The sequence below is a fragment of the Blennius ocellaris genome (genome assembly GCF_963422515.1).
Source record: "Blennius ocellaris genome assembly, contig: SCAFFOLD_140, whole genome shotgun sequence".
NCBI lineage: Eukaryota > Metazoa > Chordata > Actinopteri > Blenniiformes > Blenniidae > Blennius > Blennius ocellaris.
Window position 1 is genome coordinate 77,650 of NW_027662155.1, and position 19,683 is coordinate 97,332.

A 19,683-nucleotide genomic window follows, 5' to 3' on the forward strand; every position below is an offset into this window, starting at 1 on the left:
TCGGCCCCGGACCCTGTGGAGAGTCGGCACCGGGCCCTGTGGAGAGTCGGCACCGGGCCCTGTGGAGAGTCGGCCCCGGGCCCTGTGGAGAGTCGGCCCCGGACCCTGTGGAGAGAGTCGGCCCCGGGCCCTGTGGAGAAAGTCGGCACCGGACCCTGTGGAGAGAGTCGGCACCGGACCCTGTGGAGAGAGTCGGCCCCGGACCCTGTGGAGAGAGTCGGCACCGGGCCCTGTGGAGAGAGTCGGCACTGGACCCTGTGGAGAGAGTCGGCACCGGGCCCTGTGGAGAGAGTCGGCACCGGGCCCTGTGGAGAGTCGGCCCCGGACCCTGTGGAGAGTCGGCCCCGGGCCCTGTGGAGAGTCGGCACTGGACCCTGTGGAGAGAGTCGGCCCCGGGCCCTGTGGAGAGAGTCGGCCCCGGACCCTGTGGAGAGAGTTGGCCCCGGGCCCTGTGGAGAGTCGGCCCCGGGCCCTGTGGAGAGTCGGCCCCGGGCCCTGTGGAGAGTCGGCCCCGGGCCCTGTGGAGAGTCGGCACCGGGCCCTGTGGAGAGAGTCGGCCCCGGGCCCTGTGGAGAGTCGGCCCCGGACCCTGTGGAGAGTCGGCCCCGGGCCCTGTGGAGAGAGTCGGCCCCGGGCCCTGTGGAGAGAGTCGGCACCGGACCCTGTGGAGAGAGTCGGCACCGGGCCCTGTGGAGAGAGTCGGCACCGGGCCCTGTGGAGAGAGTCGGCACCGGACCCTGTGGAGAGAGTCGGCACCGGGCCCTGTGGAGAGTCGGCCCGGGACCCTGTGGAGAGAGTCGGCACCGGACCCTGTGGAGAGAGTCGGCACCGGGCCCTGTGGAGAGAGTCGGCACCGGACCCTGTGGAGAGTCGGCCCCGGACCCTGTGGAGAGTCGGCACCGGGCCCTGTGGAGAGTCGGCACCGGGCCCTGTGGAGAGTCGGCCCCGGGCCCTGTGGAGAGTCGGCCCCGGACCCTGTGGAGAGAGTCGGCCCCGGGCCCTGTGGAGAAAGTCGGCACCGGACCCTGTGGAGAGAGTCGGCACCGGACCCTGTGGAGAGAGTCGGCCCCGGACCCTGTGGAGAGAGTCGGCACCGGGCCCTGTGGAGAGAGTCGGCACTGGACCCTGTGGAGAGAGTCGGCACCGGGCCCTGTGGAGAGAGTCGGCACCGGGCCCTGTGGAGAGTCGGCCCCGGACCCTGTGGAGAGTCGGCCCCGGGCCCTGTGGAGAGTCGGCACTGGACCCTGTGGAGAGAGTCGGCCCCGGGCCCTGTGGAGAGAGTCGGCCCCGGACCCTGTGGAGAGAGTCGGCCCCGGACCCTGTGGAGAGAGTCGGCCCCGGGCCCTGTGGAGAGAGTCGGCCCCGGACCCTGTGGAGAGTCGGCCCCGGACCCTGTGGAGAGAGTCGGCCCCGGACCCTGTGGAGAGAGTCGGCCCCGGGCCCTGTGGAGAGAGTCGGCCCCGGAGCTCACAGTCAACTGACGAGTCAACAGGTGATTTCAGCCAGCCTGAACCGCATTGGTCAGATGAGTGGTGGCCCTCTGGTGGCCCTCTGGTGGCCCTCTGGTGGCCCTCTGGGCAGAGCAGTGGAGACTCTTCCCACCAAAGACATGAAGGTAAGAACTAACTTGTTTGCTCACGTTTACTGCTTAGTGAAGGGCACGGAGTGTCGACTGGCTTTGATCGCCTGCAATCCGCGAGGAGTTCAACTTGTTTACAACGCCACAGTGAGGAGTTCAACTTGTTTACAATGCCACAGTGAGGAGTTCATCTTGTTTACAACGCCACAGTTAGGAGTTCAACTTGTTTACAATGCCACAGTGAGAAGTTCAACTTGTTTACAATGCCACAGCGAGGAGTTCAACTTGTTTACAACGCCACAGTGAGGAGTTCAACTTGTTTACAACGCCACAGTCAGGAGTTCAACTTGTTTACAACGCCACAGCGAGGAGTTCAACTTATTTACAACGCCACAGTGAGGAGTTCATCTTGTTTACAACGCCACAGTGAGGAGTTCAACTTGTTTACAACGCCACAGCGAGGAGTTCAACTTGTTTACAACGCCACAGTGAGGAGTTCAACTTGTTTACAACGCCACAGGGAGGAGTTCAATTTGTTTACAACGCCACAGCGAGGAGTTCAACTTGTTTACAACGCCACAGCGAGGAGTTCAACTTGTTTACAATGCCACAGTGAGAAGTTCAACTTGTTTACAACGCCACAGTGAGGAGTTCAACTTGTTTACAACGCCACAGTGAGGAGTTCAACTTGTTTACAACGCCACAGTTAGGAGTTCAACTTGTTTACAACGCCACAGTTAGGAGTTCATCTTGTTTACAACGCCACAGTGAGGAGTTCAACTTGTTTACAACGCCACAGCGAGGAGTTCAACTTGTTTACAACGCCACAGTGAGGAGTTCAACTTGTTTACAACGCCACAGGGAGGAGTTCAATTTGTTTACAACGCCACAGCGAGGAGTTCAACTTGTTTACAACGCCACAGCGAGGAGTTCAACTTGTTTACAATGCCACAGTGAGAAGTTCAACTTGTTTACAACGCCACAGTGAGGAGTTCAACTTGTTTACAACGCCACAGTGAGGAGTTCAACTTGTTTACAACGCCACAGTTAGGAGTTCAACTTGTTTACAACGCCACAGTTAGGAGTTCAACTTGTTTACAATGCCACAGTGAGAAGTTCAACTTGTTTACAACGCCACAGTGAGGAGTTCAACTTGTTTACAACGCCACAGTGAGGAGTTCAACTTGTTTACAACGCCACAGCGAGAAGTTCAACTTGTTTACAACGCCACAGGGAGGAGTTCAACTTGTTTACAATGCCACAGTGAGGAGTTCAACTTGTTTACAACGCCACAGTTAGGAGTTCAACTTGTTTACAACGCCACAGTGAGGAGTTCAACTTGTTTACAACGCCACAGCGAGGAGTTCAACTTGTTTACAACGCCACAGTGAGGAGTTCAACTTGTTTACAACGCCACAGCGAGGAGTTCAACTTATTTACAACGCCACAGTGAGGAGTTCATCTTGTTTACAACGCCACAGTGAGGAGTTCAACTTGTTTACAATGCCACAGTGAGGAGTTCAACTTGTTTACAACGCCACAGCGAGGAGTTCAACTTGTTTACAACGCCACAGTGAGGAGTTCAACTTGTTTACAACGCCACAGCGAGGAGTTCAACTTGTTTACAACGCCACAGCGAGGAGTTCAACTTGTTTACAACGCCACAGCGAGGAGTTCAACTTGTTTACAACGCCACAGCGAGGAGTTCTACTTGTTTACAACGCCACAGCGAGGAGTTCAACTTGTTTACAACGCCACAGCGAGGAGTTCTACTTGTTTACAACGCCACAGCGAGGAGTTCAACTTGTTTACAACGCCACAGCGAGGAGTTCAACTTGTTTACAACGCCACAGCGAGGAGTTCTACTTGTTTACAACGCCACAGCGAGGAGTTCAACTTGTTTACAACGCCACAGTGAGGAGTTCATCTTGTTTACAACGCCACAGCGAGGAGTTCAACTTGTTTACAACGCCACAGCGAGGAGTTCAACTTGTTTACAACGCCACAGCGAGGAGTTCTACTTGTTTACAATGCCACAGTGAGGAGTTCAACTTGTTTACAACGCCACAGTGAGGAGTTCAACTTGTTTACAACGCCACAGCGAGGAGTTCTACTTGTTTACAACGCCACAGCGAGGAGTTCAACTTGTTTACAACGCCACAGCGAGGAGTTCAACTTGTTTACAACGCCACAGTGAGGAGTTCATCTTGTTTACAACGCCACAGTGAGGAGTTCAACTTGTTTACAATGCCACAGCGAGGAGTTCAACTTGTTTACAACGCCACAGTGAGGAGTTCAACTTGTTTACAACGCCACAGAGAGGAGTTCAACTTGTTTACAACGCCACAGCGAGGAGTTCAACTTGTTTACAACGCCACAGCGAGGAGTTCATCTTGTTTACAACGCCACAGCGAGGAGTTCAACTTGTTTACAACGCCACAGGGAGGAGTTCAACTTGTTTACAACGCCACAGTGAGGAGTTCAACTTGTTTACAACGCCACAGCGAGGAGTTCAACTTGTTTACAACGCCACAGTTAGGAGTTCAACTTGTTTACAATGCCACAGTGAGAAGTTCAACTTGTTTACAACGCCACAGTGAGGAGTTCAACTTGTTTACAACGCCACAGTTAGGAGTTCAACTTGTTTACAATGCCACAGCGAGAAGTTCAACTTGTTTACAACGCCACAGCGAGGAGTTCAACTTGTTTACAACGCCACAGCGAGGAGTTCAACTTGTTTACAACGCCACAGCGAGGAGTTCAACTTGTTTACAACGCCACAGGGAGGAGTTCAACTTGTTTACAACGCCACAGTGAGGAGTTCAACTTGTTTACAACGCCACAGCGAGGAGTTCAACTTGTTTACAACGCCACAGGGAGGAGTTCAATTTGTTTACAACGCCACAGGGAGGAGTTCAACTTGTTTACAACGCCACAGCGAGGAGTTCAACTTGTTTACAATGCCACAGTGAGAAGTTCAACTTGTTTACAACGCCACAGGGAGGAGTTCAACTTGTTTACAACGCCACAGCGAGGAGTTCAACTTGTTTACAACGCCACAGGGAGGAGTTCAATTTGTTTACAACGCCACAGGGAGGAGTTCAACTTGTTTACAACGCCACAGCGAGGAGTTCAACTTGTTTACAACGCCACAGTGAGAAGTTCAACTTGTTTACAACGCCACAGTGAGGAGTTCAACTTGTTTACAATGCCACAGTGAGAAGTTCAACTTGTTTACAACGCCACAGCGAGGAGTTCAACTTGTTTACAACGCCACAGCGAGGAGTTCATCTTGTTTACAACGCCACAGTGAGGAGTTCAACTTGTTTACAACGCCACAGTGAGGAGTTCATCTTGTTTACAACGCCACAGTGAGGAGTTCATCTTGTTTACAACGCCACAGTGAGGAGTTCAACTTGTTTACAACGCCACAGCGAGGAGTTCAACTTATTTACAACGCCACAGTGAGGAGTTCATCTTGTTTACAACGCCACAGTGAGGAGTTCAACTTGTTTACAACGCCACAGTGAGGAGTTCAACTTGTTTACAACGCCACAGCGAGGAGTTCAACTTGTTTACAACGCCACAGCGAGGAGTTCAACTTGTTTACAACGCCACAGAGAGGAGTTCTACTTGTTTACAACGCCCCAGCGAGGAGTTCAACTTGTTTACAACGCCACAGCGAGGAGTTCAACTTGTTTACAACGCCACAGCGAGGACTTCAACTTGTTTACAACGCCACAGTGAGGAGTTCAACTTGTTTACAACGCCACAGTGAGGAGTTCATCTTGTTTACAACGCCACAGTGAGGAGTTCAACTTGTTTACAACGCCACAGCGAGGAGTTCTACTTGTTTACAACGCCACAGCGAGGAGTTCAACTTGTTTACAACGCCACAGCGAGGAGTTCTACTTGTTTACAATGCCACAGTGAGGAGTTCAACTTGTTTACAACGCCACAGTGAGGAGTTCAACTTGTTTACAACGCCACAGCGAGGAGTTCAACTTGTTTACAACGCCACAGCGAGGAGTTCAACTTGTTTACAACGCCACAGTGAGGAGTTCATCTTGTTTACAACGCCACAGTGAGGAGTTCAACTTGTTTACAACGCCACAGAGAGGAGTTCTACTTGTTTACAACGCCACAGCGAGGAGTTCAACTTGTTTACAACGCCACAGCGAGGACTTCAACTTGTTTACAACGCCACAGTGAGGAGTTCAACTTGTTTACAACGCCACAGTGAGGAGTTCATCTTGTTTACAACGCCACAGTGAGGAGTTCAACTTGTTTACAACGCCACAGCGAGGAGTTCTACTTGTTTACAACGCCACAGCGAGGAGTTCAACTTATTTACAACGCCACAGTGAGGAGTTCATCTTGTTTACAACGCCACAGCGAGGAGTTCAACTTGTTTACAATGCCACAGCGAGGAGTTCAACTTGTTTACAACGCCACAGTGAGGAGTTCATCTTGTTTACAACGCCACAGGGAGGAGTTCAACTTGTTTACAACGCCACAGTGAGGAGTTCATCTTGTTTACAACGCCACAGTGAGGAGTTCAACTTGTTTACAACGCCACAGGGAGGAGTTCAACTTGTTTACAACGCCACAGTGAGGAGTTCAACTTGTTTACAACGCCACAGTGAGGAGTTCAACTTGTTTACAACGCCACAGGGAGGAGTTCAACTTGTTTACAACGCCACAGGGAGGAGTTCAACTTGTTTACAACGCCACAGCGAGGAGTTCAACTTGTTTACAACGCCACAGTGAGGAGTTCAACTTGTTTACAACGCCACAGTGAGGAGTTCAACTTGTTTACAACGCCACAGTGAGGAGTTCAACTTGTTTACAACGCCACAGTGAGGAGTTCAACTTGTTTACAACGCCACAGTGAGGAGTTCAACTTGTTTACAACGCCACAGTGAGGAGTTCAACTTGTTTACAACTCCACAGCAACATGTGATGCGTGTTCTGCCAGACTCTGAACACAGAGGTACCGTAGGGGTCAGGTGCATTGTGGGTTGGGGGACAGTCGACGGCAGGGGCCTGGACGACCCGATCCCCGGACACAGACTCTGGCTTTGGGGACATGGACTGTGACCTCACTGGGGGGAGGAGCTTGTGAGGGAGGCTGAGAGATACCGTCTAGATATAGTCGGGCTCACCTCCACTCACAGGACTCTGGAACCCAGCTCCTCCACAGGGACTGGACACTCCACTGCTCTGGACTTGCCCGCAGTGTAAGGCGGCGGGCTGGAGTGGGCTGAGAGGGTTGCGTCCCTACGCCTTCCAGTAGGGGACAGGTCTCTGACTGTTGTCTCGGCCTATGCACCGAACAGCAGTTCAGAGAACCCAACCTTCTTGGAGTCCCTGGGAGGGGTTCTGGATAGTCCCCAACTGGGGACTCCATGGTTCTCCTGGGGGACTTCAACGCCCACGTGGACAATGACAGTGAGACCTGGAAGGGGGTGACTACCCCACGTAGTACGGTCCGTCCAAATTTAAAACAAAATGGGACAAGGGAACACCAAAAAACCTAAACCGCGTGATAAATTAACTTGTAAAGATTGTAAATATGTAAAACGCTGCAGCGAAGAAAATGTAAAACATTTGGATAACTGGATCACAAAATACGACTTTGACGGGAGTCTCAATACACAAATAAATAAATAAATAAATAAATAACAGCTTTACAAGATGCGATTAAAGAAAAAAGTAAAAAGGATCCTAAAAAGATGCAAAAAGGTGATGACAGCACACAGAAATGGTAAGCGCTCTAGAAATAGAAACAAAGAGTACTGGAGGGACTGTGACTGACCAGAGGACTGTGTATGAAGAGACATTATGTTAGAAACCCAGACGATCGGTAAAGTTAACGGTGACGACTGAGATCAACCTGGGGAGGAAAACAACCTCTTATTGTGACTCATCAGGTGGAATTGTGGGAGAATCTAAAACGGCTCTTGCTCCTGTGATCGAACACCTAGTGGAAGACGGAGCGAACAACAGTTTGTCCTGGAAGCTCGTCCTTCAAGGAGGAAGTAGTGGGTCCATGAGACATTTTCTCTCCACGAGTCGCACTGGCAACATCAATTAAAAATGGGAAGCTGTTGTACAAAAACTAATTAGTGATGAAGTTGGTGACGCAAAGTTTATGAGTAAAAGTCTCCCTCGCTTGACTCAATATCTAAAACAGTAAAGCAAAAGAAATACGGATTTAAATGAAAACTGCAATCAGAAGAGTGTGTAAAATTAGTTATACAACTTAAAGTACAAGAAAGACAGTCAGGGAAAAAAAAAAATCCTTCAACAAATACTTTGGGTGTATATGCATGTATTTTACATCGCGACTGTGTCGCGACGTAAAATACATGCATATACACCCAAAGTATTTGTAAAATACACTTCAGCGTGCCAAGGTCGTACCATGAGAACACACACACACACACACACACACACACACACACACACACACACACACAGTGGGAGAATGAAGGGATTCAAATACAGTGTTGAACATTTCAAGTAGATACAAGTTTAAACTTGGGAGTTTGAGGATCAAAACTAGAATTTGATGTGTGCAATGAAATGTAAGACCTTTTACAGAGGTCCAGGAATTAAATGGTTTATAAAATCAACAATAGATTAGTGAAACTAAACTAAACTAACACGGTGACTAAAACTAGACTAAACATTTAGATGAAGTTTGGAAAGAATCAGTTTACGAAAAAAAACTAAAAACCTCAAACAAGAAATTTAAAAATAAGAAACTAATAAAATTATTCTAAATTTTTTTTTTAAGATAATAGATTGTTACCTTTGCAGAAACAAAAGAATCTGGCTAGTATTTGTCTGTGATATTACGTCAAAACAAACTATCTTATCATGCGAGACATGACAGTTTGACTGTTTACCAAAAACGTACATCCTTGACCAGATTTAAAAGGTGCGTCTAACAAAAGCAGATTTAACAATATTTATAGATCATAAAAAAAGAACACAGATGGTTCAAATGTCAAAAAGCCAAAGAAGTGGTCAAATGAAACCAGGAGCGAGATATTTATCTTCGGAATACAGGAGTAGATGAAGGAGTTTTAAATGTAGATATGCAAAACCCGGTTCCAAAACAGAAAAACAATATTGGAATAGAAAAATAGAATAATACATAAACAGATAAATAAATAAACAAAAAAATGGAGCACAGCAGAAAGATTATCTATTTCTGACCAGAAGGAAAACCTACTCTACCAAAACCACGATATAAATAGGAGCAATAATGAGCCACGGGCTTCGCCAGGCCTCAACAGGAGGGATGGTACACTAAGAATATCATCAATTCTTACTAAATTAAAAAACATTTTTTTTTTTGAGCAGTATGTATAATCTGTATAAAACAGAAAACAAAAAAGGAGGTCAATTTCCAAAACCAGAATAGTGATAATAGATGCATTTTGTAAATGGATAGAAGTATTTCCAACATAACATCCAGATACTGGAACATTAGCAAAAGCACTTTGCAAAAATTATAATCCCAACATACGGAATAGCAAAAACTATTTACAGCGATAATGGAAGCCATTCGGTAAAACAATTCACATAGAAGGTATCAGAAAATGTAGGAACAAAATTAAATTAAATTAAAAATCATTGTGCTTTTCGTCCACAAAGTTCTGGTTTAGTGGGAAAATATAATGGTGTTAAAAGCAAAACGTGAGAAAACAGATGAAGAAACAGTCTTGATGAGTCTTTCCCAGGGTAAATATTGAAATGACGACAACAGGCCGACGTCCTCCAGGAAGAGAAAGGTAGTGAAGCCCCCAGTCCAGCTTCCTTATAGTGGGGGGGTCGTCTCCACCCTGGGGAGGGTCAGCAGCAGACACTAGGGGGACTAACTAGGAGGATAGGAGACACTAGGGGGACTAACTAGGAGGACAGGAGACACTAGGGGGACTAACTAGGAGGACAGGCGGCACTAGGGGACTAACTAGGAGGACAGGAGACACTAGGGGGACTAACTAGGAGGACAGGCTGAGGAGGACAGAGACAGGTTCTAGAGGACAGAGACAGGTTGAGGAGGACAGAGACAGGTTCTAGAGGACAGAGACAGGTTGAGGAGGACAGAGACAGGTTGAGGAGGGTGGAAGGACATTAGGAACCTGGCAGGAGGAGACAGAGACAGAGACAGAGACAGACAGAGACAGAGTCCATCAGGTTCTGCAGAACATCCACAGGACCGGTTCAGCTAGAACTCTGGACCGGAAGCGGTCCGGGTCCGGGTCCTCCAGCCCAGCAGGGGGGGTCCTCCTCCTCGGGGCGGAGCAAGCTGCCGTACAACCACAGAAGAAGAAGAAGAAGAAGAGGAAGTCCTCCACGTGCAGTGACGTAGTTCTCCTGCGACACTCGCTGAGGAGACACGCGTTTCTCAGAGACCTGGACCCGGAGCGAACCAGGACACCCGGGAGACCCAGGAGACCCGGACTAACAGAGAACCAGGAGACCCGGGAGACCCGGACTAACAGAGAACCGGGAGAGCCGGACTAAAGGAGACCCGGACTAAGACAGACCCGGACCCCCGGACATGGAGGAGCGCAGCCGGCTCTGCTCGGTGTGGCTCGGCTCGGAGACCGGGATCCTGAAGGGGGTCAGCCTGGCCCGGCGCCAGGCCTTCAACTTCTGCAACAGCAGCCACCTGAGCCGGGACCAGGAGGTCCGGGTCCTGGCCTGGGCCGACCCGGGCCAGAGCGAGCTGCTGCTGGGCTCGGTGGACGGCTCCGTCAAGACCTTCAGCGTGGAGAAGGGGGTCTTCACGGACGCGCGCCGCTGCGGGGACGCGCAGGAAGGCTGCTTCACCGGGCTGGGCGCGCTCCCGGGCGGCGCGCTGCTCACGTGCGTGGAGCGCGGCGCCGTGCGCGTGTGGCGCGAGGAGAGCGCGGAGCCCGTCAGCGAGCTGAGCGCGGGCACGAGCGTGTGCAGGATGCGGCCGAGCCCCGTGCACGAGCAGCGCGTGGCCACCGGGGGCAAGGAGAACGGGCTGAAGGTGTGGGACCTGGACCGGCCCGGGGTCCCGGTCTTCTCCGCCAAGAACCTCCGGGACGACTGGCTGGACCTGCGCCGGCCCCACTGGGTCCGGGACCTGGCCTTCGTCCCGGACTCCGACAAGGTGGTCACCTGCACCGGGCACCACCAGGTGAGCCTGGGGGGGCGGGGTCAGGTGGTCCAGGGGGCGGGGTCAGGACTAGAGCCAGGGAGTTGGGTTGGGTCTACATCCAGGGGGCGGGTCTACATCCAGATGAGCCAGGGGGCGGGGTCAGGTCTAGAGCAAGGGGGCGTGGTCAAGTACAGGGGGCATGGTCAGGTAGAGCAAGGGGGCGGGTCAGGTCTAGAGCAAGGGGGCGTGGTCAAGTACAGGGGGCGGGTCAGGTCTAGAGCCAGGGGGCGGCATCAGGTCTAGATCCAGATGAGCCAGGGGGCGGCATCAGGTCTAGATCCAGGTGAGCCAGGGGGCGGAGTCAGGTCCAGATCCAGGGGGCGGGGTCAGTCCCGATTCTACAACTTTTATTTAATCTGTTCTCACCAAGGTGAATGTTCACCGTTGCCACGGAGACGTGTCACTAACCACGCGGTGTGCCCCCCCCCCCCCCCCCGTTCTTGCAGGTGCACGTGTTCGACCCGGCCTCGCCCCGCCGCCGCCCGGTGCTGGAGGCGGAGTTTGGCGAGCACCCGCTGACGGCGCTGGCGCTGACGGCCCCCGGCGGGGGCGGGGGAGGGGTGACGGTGGTGGTGGGGAACACCCGGGGCGAGGTGGCGGTGCTGGACCTGAGGACGGGGCGGGTGTGCGGCGCCCTGAAGGGGCTGGCGGGCGGCGTGCGGGCCCTGGTCTGCCACGACTCCGCCCCCCTGGTGGCCTCCTGCGGTCTGGACCGGGTCCTGCGCCTCCACAGCCTGCAGGACCGGACCCTGCAGCACCAGGTCTACCTCAAGTCCAGACTCAACTGTCTACTCATGGACCGGAGACCCCTGCTGGGGGGAGGGGGGGGGGCGGGGGAGGAGGAGGAGGGGGAGGTGAAGGAGGAGGACGAGGACGAGGAGGTGTGGGGTGACATGGAGCAGGTGGAGGAGGAGGGGAGGAGGAAGAGGAAACCAGTGGAGGAGGAGAAGAAACCAGAGGAGGAGGAGAAGAAACCAGAGGAGGAGGAGGGGAGGAGGAAGAGGAAACCAGAGGAGGAGGAGAAGAAACCAGAGGAGGAGGAGGGGAGGAGGAAGAGGAAACCAGAGGAGGAGGAGAAGAAACCAGAGGAGGAGGGGAAGAAGAAGAAGAAGAGGAAACCAGAGGAGGGGAAGAAGAAGTGAGGAGGCTGAGAGGCGTTCAGGTGCAAAACAAAGTGTGGGACATTCAGGGACTAATGGAGCTGAACGCCTCCGACACTGGAGAGAGAGAGAGAGTGTGTGTGTGTGTGTGTGTGAGTGAGAGAGAGAGTGTGTGTGTGTGTGTGTGTGAGAGAGAGAGTGTGTGTGTGTGTGTGAGAGAGTGTGTGAGAGAGAGAGAGAGGGTGAGTGTTGTTTTATTGCAGCAGAGGATGAAATGTGAACAAATGAAAGTTAAAATAAACTCAGAGTTTCTAAATCCAGACTTTCGTCTCAGTTTCTGTTCAAGTTAAAACATTTTAAAAACTTCTGTCAATGAGAAAATCCTTCATGGAAATCAGGTTCCTCTGGAGAACATCTGGTAGCAGGTTGCTCTGGAGAACATCTGGTAGCAGGTTCCTCTGGAGAACATCTGGTGGAACGTAACATCTGGTAGCAGGTTCCTCTGGAGAACATCTGGTAGCAGGTTGCTCTGGAGAACATCTGGTAGCAGGTTCCTCTGGAGAACATCTGGTGGAACGTAACATCTGGTAGCAGGTTCCTCTGGAGAACATCTGGTAGCAGGTTCCTCTGGAGAACATCTGGTGGAACGTAACATCTGGTAGCAGGTTCCTCTGGAGAACATCTGGTAGCAGGTTCCTCTGGAGAACGTCTGGTGGAACGTAACATCTGGTAGCAGGTTCCTCTGGAGAACGTCTGGAACGTTGTAACATCTGGTAGCAGGTTCCTCTGGAGAACGTCTGGTGGAACGTAGCGTCTGGTAGCAGGTTCCTCTGGAGAACATCTGGTGGAACGTAACATCTGGTAGTAGGTTCCTCTGGAGAACGTCTGGTGGAACGTAACATCTGGTAGCAGGTTCCTCTGCGCACCTGGAGAACGTCTGGTGGAACGTTGTAACATCTGGTAGAGGACAGAACCGCTGATACGACGGAAATAAAAAGTAAAACTAAATTAAAAGTTTGACTTCTCTTGTAACAACTCTTATTTTTTTAAATTCAAAAATTGGCTTTGAAGCTAAACGTGACCTTTGATCTTTTTCTGGACCAGATTAAAGGAGGAGCTTCTTTCTGGACGACGAGACAAAGAAACATTTAGGAGAAATATCGCCCTGGAATCTTAACCCTGACGTCCATCTTGTCCATGACTGGGGTCACCATGGCAACCAGGACCAGCAGCTGGTGGGTCGTCCTGACCGCCGGCCAATCAGAGAGCAGCAGCTGGTGGGTCGTCCTGACCGTCAGCCAATCAGAGCAAAGTCAGTGTCTGAAGTTTCCCACGCTGCTCTGGGCCTCAAACGCACCGCAGCTCATTCTTTGATGTTGTGGGTGGGTCCAGTGTTTCCGTGGTAACCGGCAGGCTCCTCCCGCCCCTCCCCCGTCCGGCTGAAGCGTCTCCGGCTCAGCCTCTCGGGGTCGTGGGACGCCATGTCACTGAAGTCCCGGAAGATGTCCTGGAAGGTCTCGTCGTCTCCTGAGGACAGGGACGGGGACGAGTCAGCGTGAGGCGTTCAGGGTCTCTGCAGCGTCCGACACGGCAGCGCCGAGTGCCACTGACCTGCAGCTCCGAAGACCTCCGAGTCCCTCATCTCCTCGTTCATACGAGCCATCCTCAGCCTGGGACGGGGAGGACACAGGGACATAAATCACACAGGGACATGGAGGACACAGGGAAAGGTCAGAACCAGCTCAGGAACCCCCCACCCTCCCCCACTCACAGCGTGACGATGTCAGCGTGGGCCGTTTCCACGGCGATGGCCAGCGGGTCCTGTCCTCTCTCGTCTGCAGCGTATTGATTGGCTCCTCTCTTCAGCAGCAGACACACCTGGCTGAGGCAGCCAATCAGAGAGAGGGTGTGTGTGTGTGTGTGTGTGTGTGTGTGTGTGTGTGTGTGTGTGTGTGTGTGTGTGTGTGTGTGTGTGTGTGTGTGAGAGAGTGTTACCCAGTGTGTCCAGCGGTAGCAGCAGTGTGTAGCGCCCCGCGGCCCCTCAGGTCCCGGTGGCTGACGTTGGCGCCGTTGAGCAGCAGGAACTCGCAGGCGGTCAGCGAGGCCTGCTGGTAGCACACGTTAGCACGCGTTAGCCACACGTTAGCACACATTAGCATACACTAGCAACACAGTCGCCCTGGTCGCCATGACGACGTGGCCAAGCCTCCTCACCCCGAGCGCCGCTCCGATCAGCGCCGTGCGGCCCTCTTCCTCCGCCACGCTGCCGTTCACCTCCGCGCCCTCCGCCAACGCGGTCGCCATGGCAACCAGGTCTCCGTCCACTGAGGCTCGGTAGAGACGCAGCGAGGCCTCGTGCTGCAGGAGGCCTGGGGACAACAACAACAACACGTCATCAACAACAACAACACGCTATCAACAACAACAACACGCTATCAACAACACGCCATCAACACAACAACAACCACACGCTATCAACAACAACACACCATCAACACAACAACCACACGCCATCAACAACAACCGCAACACAACAACCGCACACCATCAACAACAACACACCATCAACACAACCGCAACACAACAACCGCACGCCATCAACAGAACAATACAACACGCCATCAACACAACAACAACAACCACACGCTATCAACAACAACAACATGCCATCAACACAACAACAACAACACGCTATCAACAACAACACACCATCAACACAAAAACATCCCAACCGCAACACAACCGCACACCATCAACACAACAACCGCAACACAACAACCACACGCCATCAACAACAACCGCAACATAACAACCACACGGCATCAACAACAACCGCAACACAACAACTGCACGCCATCAACAACAACCGCACACCATCAACAACAACAACACACCATCAACACAACCGCAACACAACAACCGCACGCCATCAACACAACAATACAACAACACGCCATCAACACAACAACCGCACACCATCAACACAACAACCGCACGCCATCAACACAACAACAACACACAATCAACACAACAATACAACAACACGCCATCAACACAACAACAACACAACAATACAACAACACGCCATCAACACAACAACCGCACACCAGCAACACAACAACACGCCATCAACACAACCAAAACACAAGCACTACACACCCCAGGGCGTCTCACAGCGTGAAACACTCCAGCAGCCATGTTGAAATCTGAGCATCACAACCTCAAAGGGGTGGAGCTTAGACAACCTGTAATTTGTCTGATGGTTACTTCACTGACCGTGGGATTTCTGAGCTCCACCGCCGCTCCTCCTCACGAACCTCTTCTCTACGTACTTCTCCCTGATCCACGCCTCCTTCTCCGCTCTGACACAAACAAACAGCTTCAGAGAGGGGGCGGGGCATGAACCGAGAGGGGGCGGGGCCTCGCGGGGAGGGGGCGTGGCCTCACCGTGGGCTGGCGGCGCCCGGTTTGACCCGGCCCTCCTCGGAGCAACGAGCCTCGTAGATCTGGTTCATCACGTCGTTCCCCAAAACAACCAGGAGCTGCAGGGAACACGGTTCAATCCCCAACACACTGTGTGTGTGTGTGTGTGTGTGTGTGTGTGTGTGTGTGTGTGTGTGTGTGTGTGTGTGAGTGTGTTACCTTGAGCTGTTCAGCTTCCCATGAGTCCAAAGTGAGGGAGCGCACCTTTGACACATGAACACCAAGACTCCTACACACACACACACACACACACACACACACACACACGCACACACACACACATTCAATAGTAGTGTAGTAGTAGTGTTTGTAGTAGTGTAGTAGTAGTAGTAGTGTAGTAGTAGTGTTTGTAGTAGTGTAGTAGTAGTAGTGCAGTAGTAGTGTTTGTAATAGTAGTAGTGTAGTAGTAGTAGTAGTGTAGTAGTAGTGTAGTAGTAGTAGTGCAGTAGTAGTGTTTGTAGTAGTGTAGTAGTAGTAGTAGTGTAGTAGTAGTGTTTGTAGTAGTGTAGTAGTAGTAGTGCAGTAGTAGTGTTTGTAGTAGTAGTAGTGTAGTAGTAGTGTTTGTAGTAGTGTAGTAGTAGTAGTAGTGTAGTAGTAGTGTTTGTAGTAGTGTAGTAGTAGTAGTGCAGTAGTAGTGTTTGTAGTAGTAGTAGTGTAGTAGTAGTGTTTGTAGTAGTGTAGTAGTAGTAGTAGTGTAGTAGTAGTGTTTGTAGTAGTGTAGTAGTAGTAGTGCAGTAGTAGTGTTTGTAGTAGTAGTAGTGTAGTAGTAGTGTTTGTAGTAGTAGTAGTGTAGTAGTAGTGTTTGTAGTAGTGTAGTAGTAGTAGTAGTGTAGTAGTAGTGTTTGTAGTAGTGTAGTAGTAGTAGTGCAGTAGTAGTGTTTGTAGTAGTAGTAGTGTAGTAGTAGTGTTTGTAGTAGTGTAGTAGTAGTAGTGTAGTAGTAGTGTTTGTAGTAGTGTAGTAGTAGTGTAGTAGTAGTAGTGTAGTAGTAGTGTTTGTAGTAGTAGTAGTGTAGTAGTAGTGTTTGTAGTAGTGTAGTAGTAGTAGTGTAGTAGTAGTGTTTGTAGTAGTGTAGTAGTAGTAGTGCAGTAGTAGTGTTTGTAGTAGTGTAGTAGTAGTGTTTGTAGTAGTGTAGTAGTAGTAGTAGTGTTTGTAGTACTAGTAGTGTACCACCTGTGTATCCCGGAGCACTCGATACACACGGTCACTCCGAGGTTGACGGAGGCCCAGCGAGGCTCCGCCTCCTCACAGTCGCAGCAGTTCTGGTTCCCGGAGCCCCTCATGGCCACACCCAGCACGGGGGCGGGGCCAGGGGCGGGGGCGGGGCCAGCAGCCCCCACACACAGCAGAGGGAGGGGCTCAGTGGGCTGCACACAGGAAGAGGGTTGTTCATCCTTCTGGAGTTCCTCTAAGTTACACTAGTTACCTAGTTACATTAAGTAACACTAGTTACATTAGTTACACTAGTTACAGCTGCTGAGGAGCTGATTGGAGGACGTGCCTGTGTGGGCGGAGCCTCCACTACATTACACTAGTTACAGCTGCTGAGGAGCTGATTGGAGGACGTGCCTGTGTGGGCGGAGCCTCCACTCGGTAAGCGAGGTCGATGCTGCCCTGCAGGGCGCCGAGCCAGGAGACCTTCAGCTGCTCTGAGTCTGCCTGGAGAGCACAGCACCTGCAGAGACAGGCCAGGGGACGTCAGAGGACAGGGGTCAGAGGACAGAGGACAGGGGTCAGGGGTCAAAGGTCACGGGTCAGGGGTCACCAACATGGCCGACTTACTTCTGCACAGAAAGCAGCTCGAAGCAGAAGCGTCGGTCCAGGTTGTCCAGAGACTTCACAGCACAGAGACGAAGATCCTCGAACAGAACCAGAGCCTCCTCCTGCAGGGACAAACCAGACTGACCAGGGACAAACCAGACCGACCAGGGACAACCAGACAGACCAGGGACAACCAGACTGACCAGGGACAAACCAGACCGACCAGGGACAACCAGACAGACCAGGGACAACCAGACAGACCAGGGACAACCAGACTGACCAGGGACAAACCAGACAGACCAGGGACAACCAGACTGACCAGGGACAAACCAGACCGACCAGGGACAACCAGACAGACCAGGGACAACCAGACTGACCAGGGACAAACCAGACCGACCAGGGACAACCAGACAGACCAGGGACAACCAGACTGACCAGGGGCAAACCAGACAGACCAGGGACAACCAGACAGACCAGGGGAAAACCAGACAGACCAGGGACAACCAGACTGACCAGGGGCAAACCAGACAGACCAGGGACAACCAGACAGACCAGGGACAACCAGACTGACCAGGGACAACCAGACAGACCAGGGACAACCAGACTGACCAGGGACAAACCAGACAGACCAGGGACAACCAGACAGACCAGGGACAACCAGACTGACCAGGGACAAACCAGACAGACCAGGGGCAAACCAGACAGACCAGGGACAACCAGACTGACCAGGGGCAAACCAGACAGACCAGGGACAACCAGACTGACCAGGGGCAAACCAGACAGACCAGGGACAACCAGACTGACCAGGGGCAAACCAGACAGACCAGGACAACCAGACTGACCAGGGACAACCAGACAGACCAGGGACAACCAGACTGACCAGGGGCAAACCAGACAGACCAGGGACAACCAGACTGACCAGGGACAACCAGACAGACCAGGGACAATCAGACAGACCAGGGACAACCAGACAGACCAGGACAACCAGACAGACCAGGGACAATCAGACAGACCAGGGACAACCAGACAGACCAGGGACAACCAGACAGACCAGACATGTGAGTGTGTCTCACCTTGTGAGACTTCCTGTACGTCAGCTGGTTGTCCCGGAGGGTGAACCAGCACCTGAAAGCAGAGGAAGGTCAGCAGCAGGCCACGGGGTCAAAGGTCACCGTGGCTCCGGTCCTCACCGCTTCCACGTTTTACTTTTCCTCCGCGAGCGCTTGAACAGGAAACCCTGGATGATGTCATCACTGCCCGGACCCCAGCTGACCAACGGCTCGCCTGAAGCATCCTGGACACACATACACACAAAGATATCAACACACACACACACACACACACACACACACACACACACACACACACACACACACACACACACACACACACACACACACACACACACACACACACACACACACACACACACACACACACACACACACACACACAGACTGTCTCACCCTCTGCTGCACCAGCAGGTGTGTGTTCTCCAGCTCCTTCCTCTGGGCTGCACAGTCTGCTGACAGCTGTGATAGCTGAGGAGCACACACACACACACACACACACACACACACACACACACACACACACACACACACACACACACGGTCAGCACACACCCAGGTCACGCGTATAGAGGTCAGAGGTCAGAGGTCAGCACCTGAGCGGCCATGGTCTTCATGGTGGGCTCCAGATCTCTGAGCAGATCAAAGCCTTGGTGGAAGAAGGTGAACTGGGCGTGGACAAAGGAGAAGATCTGAGGACACACACACACACACACACACACACACACACAAAGATGAAACTAATGCTAAAGCTAACAGAAACACAGAACATAATACTGACACTGAAGCCAACACCCTAGTGTTAATACTGAAGCTAATGCTAATACTGAAGCTAATGCTAAAGCTAATGTTAAAGGTGTACAGGAGGACGTTCTTCTTCCGGGTGGATCATCAAGACTATTGGTCCTCCCAACTGTCAGTCATTCTGGTGATCTATTACGTAAGGCCGTCGTACGTGCTCGTCCCCGGGTAGCGTGGATCTATTCGTTTTCACTTTCTGCGCATGCGCGCTTTCAGGTGTCTATGGTGAGCTAACCCTTTAGCTAGCTCGCAGTTCTCACCGGGTACTTTGAACATGGCAGAGGGTGGCAAGAGAACAAGTGTCTTGGAAGTGTATGAGAAGAAGAGAAAGGCTTCGGGAGAGAGAAACAAGACCAGAGTGTTCTGGGAGATTGTTTCACACGATGGCGCTGAAAGCCCAGGTTGGGCTTCCCACTGACGCTTCAGTCGCCAAGTTTCTACTCCACAGGGAAAGTTTGGCTTCTATTTGGAGAAATCCATTTCAAATCACTTCCAGTAAAAGTTCTCTACGTCTAGATTCTAACTTTCCAGGGTTGATTAGTTTGTTTTGTCATTTGCATCGTCAGCAGTTGTCACGGCTTGTGTGAGCGACGCCGACTTGTAAACAGAGCGTGCACGAGGAGAACTGGGCTCGTCACGTTCTAGTAGGCGTTCCGTCTCGGAGCAGGGAGAACGTTGCGCAT

At 51.9% G+C, this 19,683-nt stretch overlaps 2 protein-coding genes across 2 annotated transcripts; one reads left to right on the forward strand and one right to left on the reverse strand.

Annotated features, from left to right (window-relative positions):
• Positions 1-9,376: 9,376 nt before the first annotated feature.
• On the forward strand, positions 9,377-12,309 carry LOC308148199 (WD repeat-containing protein 74-like; the record flags this gene model as incomplete). The annotated part of the gene is made up of 3 exons (XM_080521644.1): positions 9,377-10,766; positions 11,234-11,722; positions 12,286-12,309. The coding sequence occupies exons 1-3, from the start codon at positions 10,158-10,160 to the stop codon at positions 12,307-12,309; spliced, it is 1,122 nt and encodes a 373-aa protein (XP_080377770.1). The 5' UTR covers positions 9,377-10,157.
• Positions 11,784-18,891, reverse strand: LOC308148200 (arf-GAP with coiled-coil, ANK repeat and PH domain-containing protein 2-like; the record flags this gene model as incomplete). The annotated part of the gene is made up of 15 exons (XM_080521645.1): positions 11,784-13,414; positions 13,499-13,557; positions 13,659-13,769; positions 13,883-13,992; positions 14,102-14,256; positions 15,164-15,249; positions 15,335-15,429; positions 15,530-15,599; positions 16,542-16,735; positions 16,938-17,043; positions 17,151-17,251; positions 18,203-18,254; positions 18,320-18,423; positions 18,596-18,670; positions 18,796-18,891. Coding segments are annotated over 15 exons (1,578 nt in total), but the record flags the coding sequence as incomplete, so codon positions are not given.
• Positions 18,892-19,683: the final 792 nt, after the last annotated feature.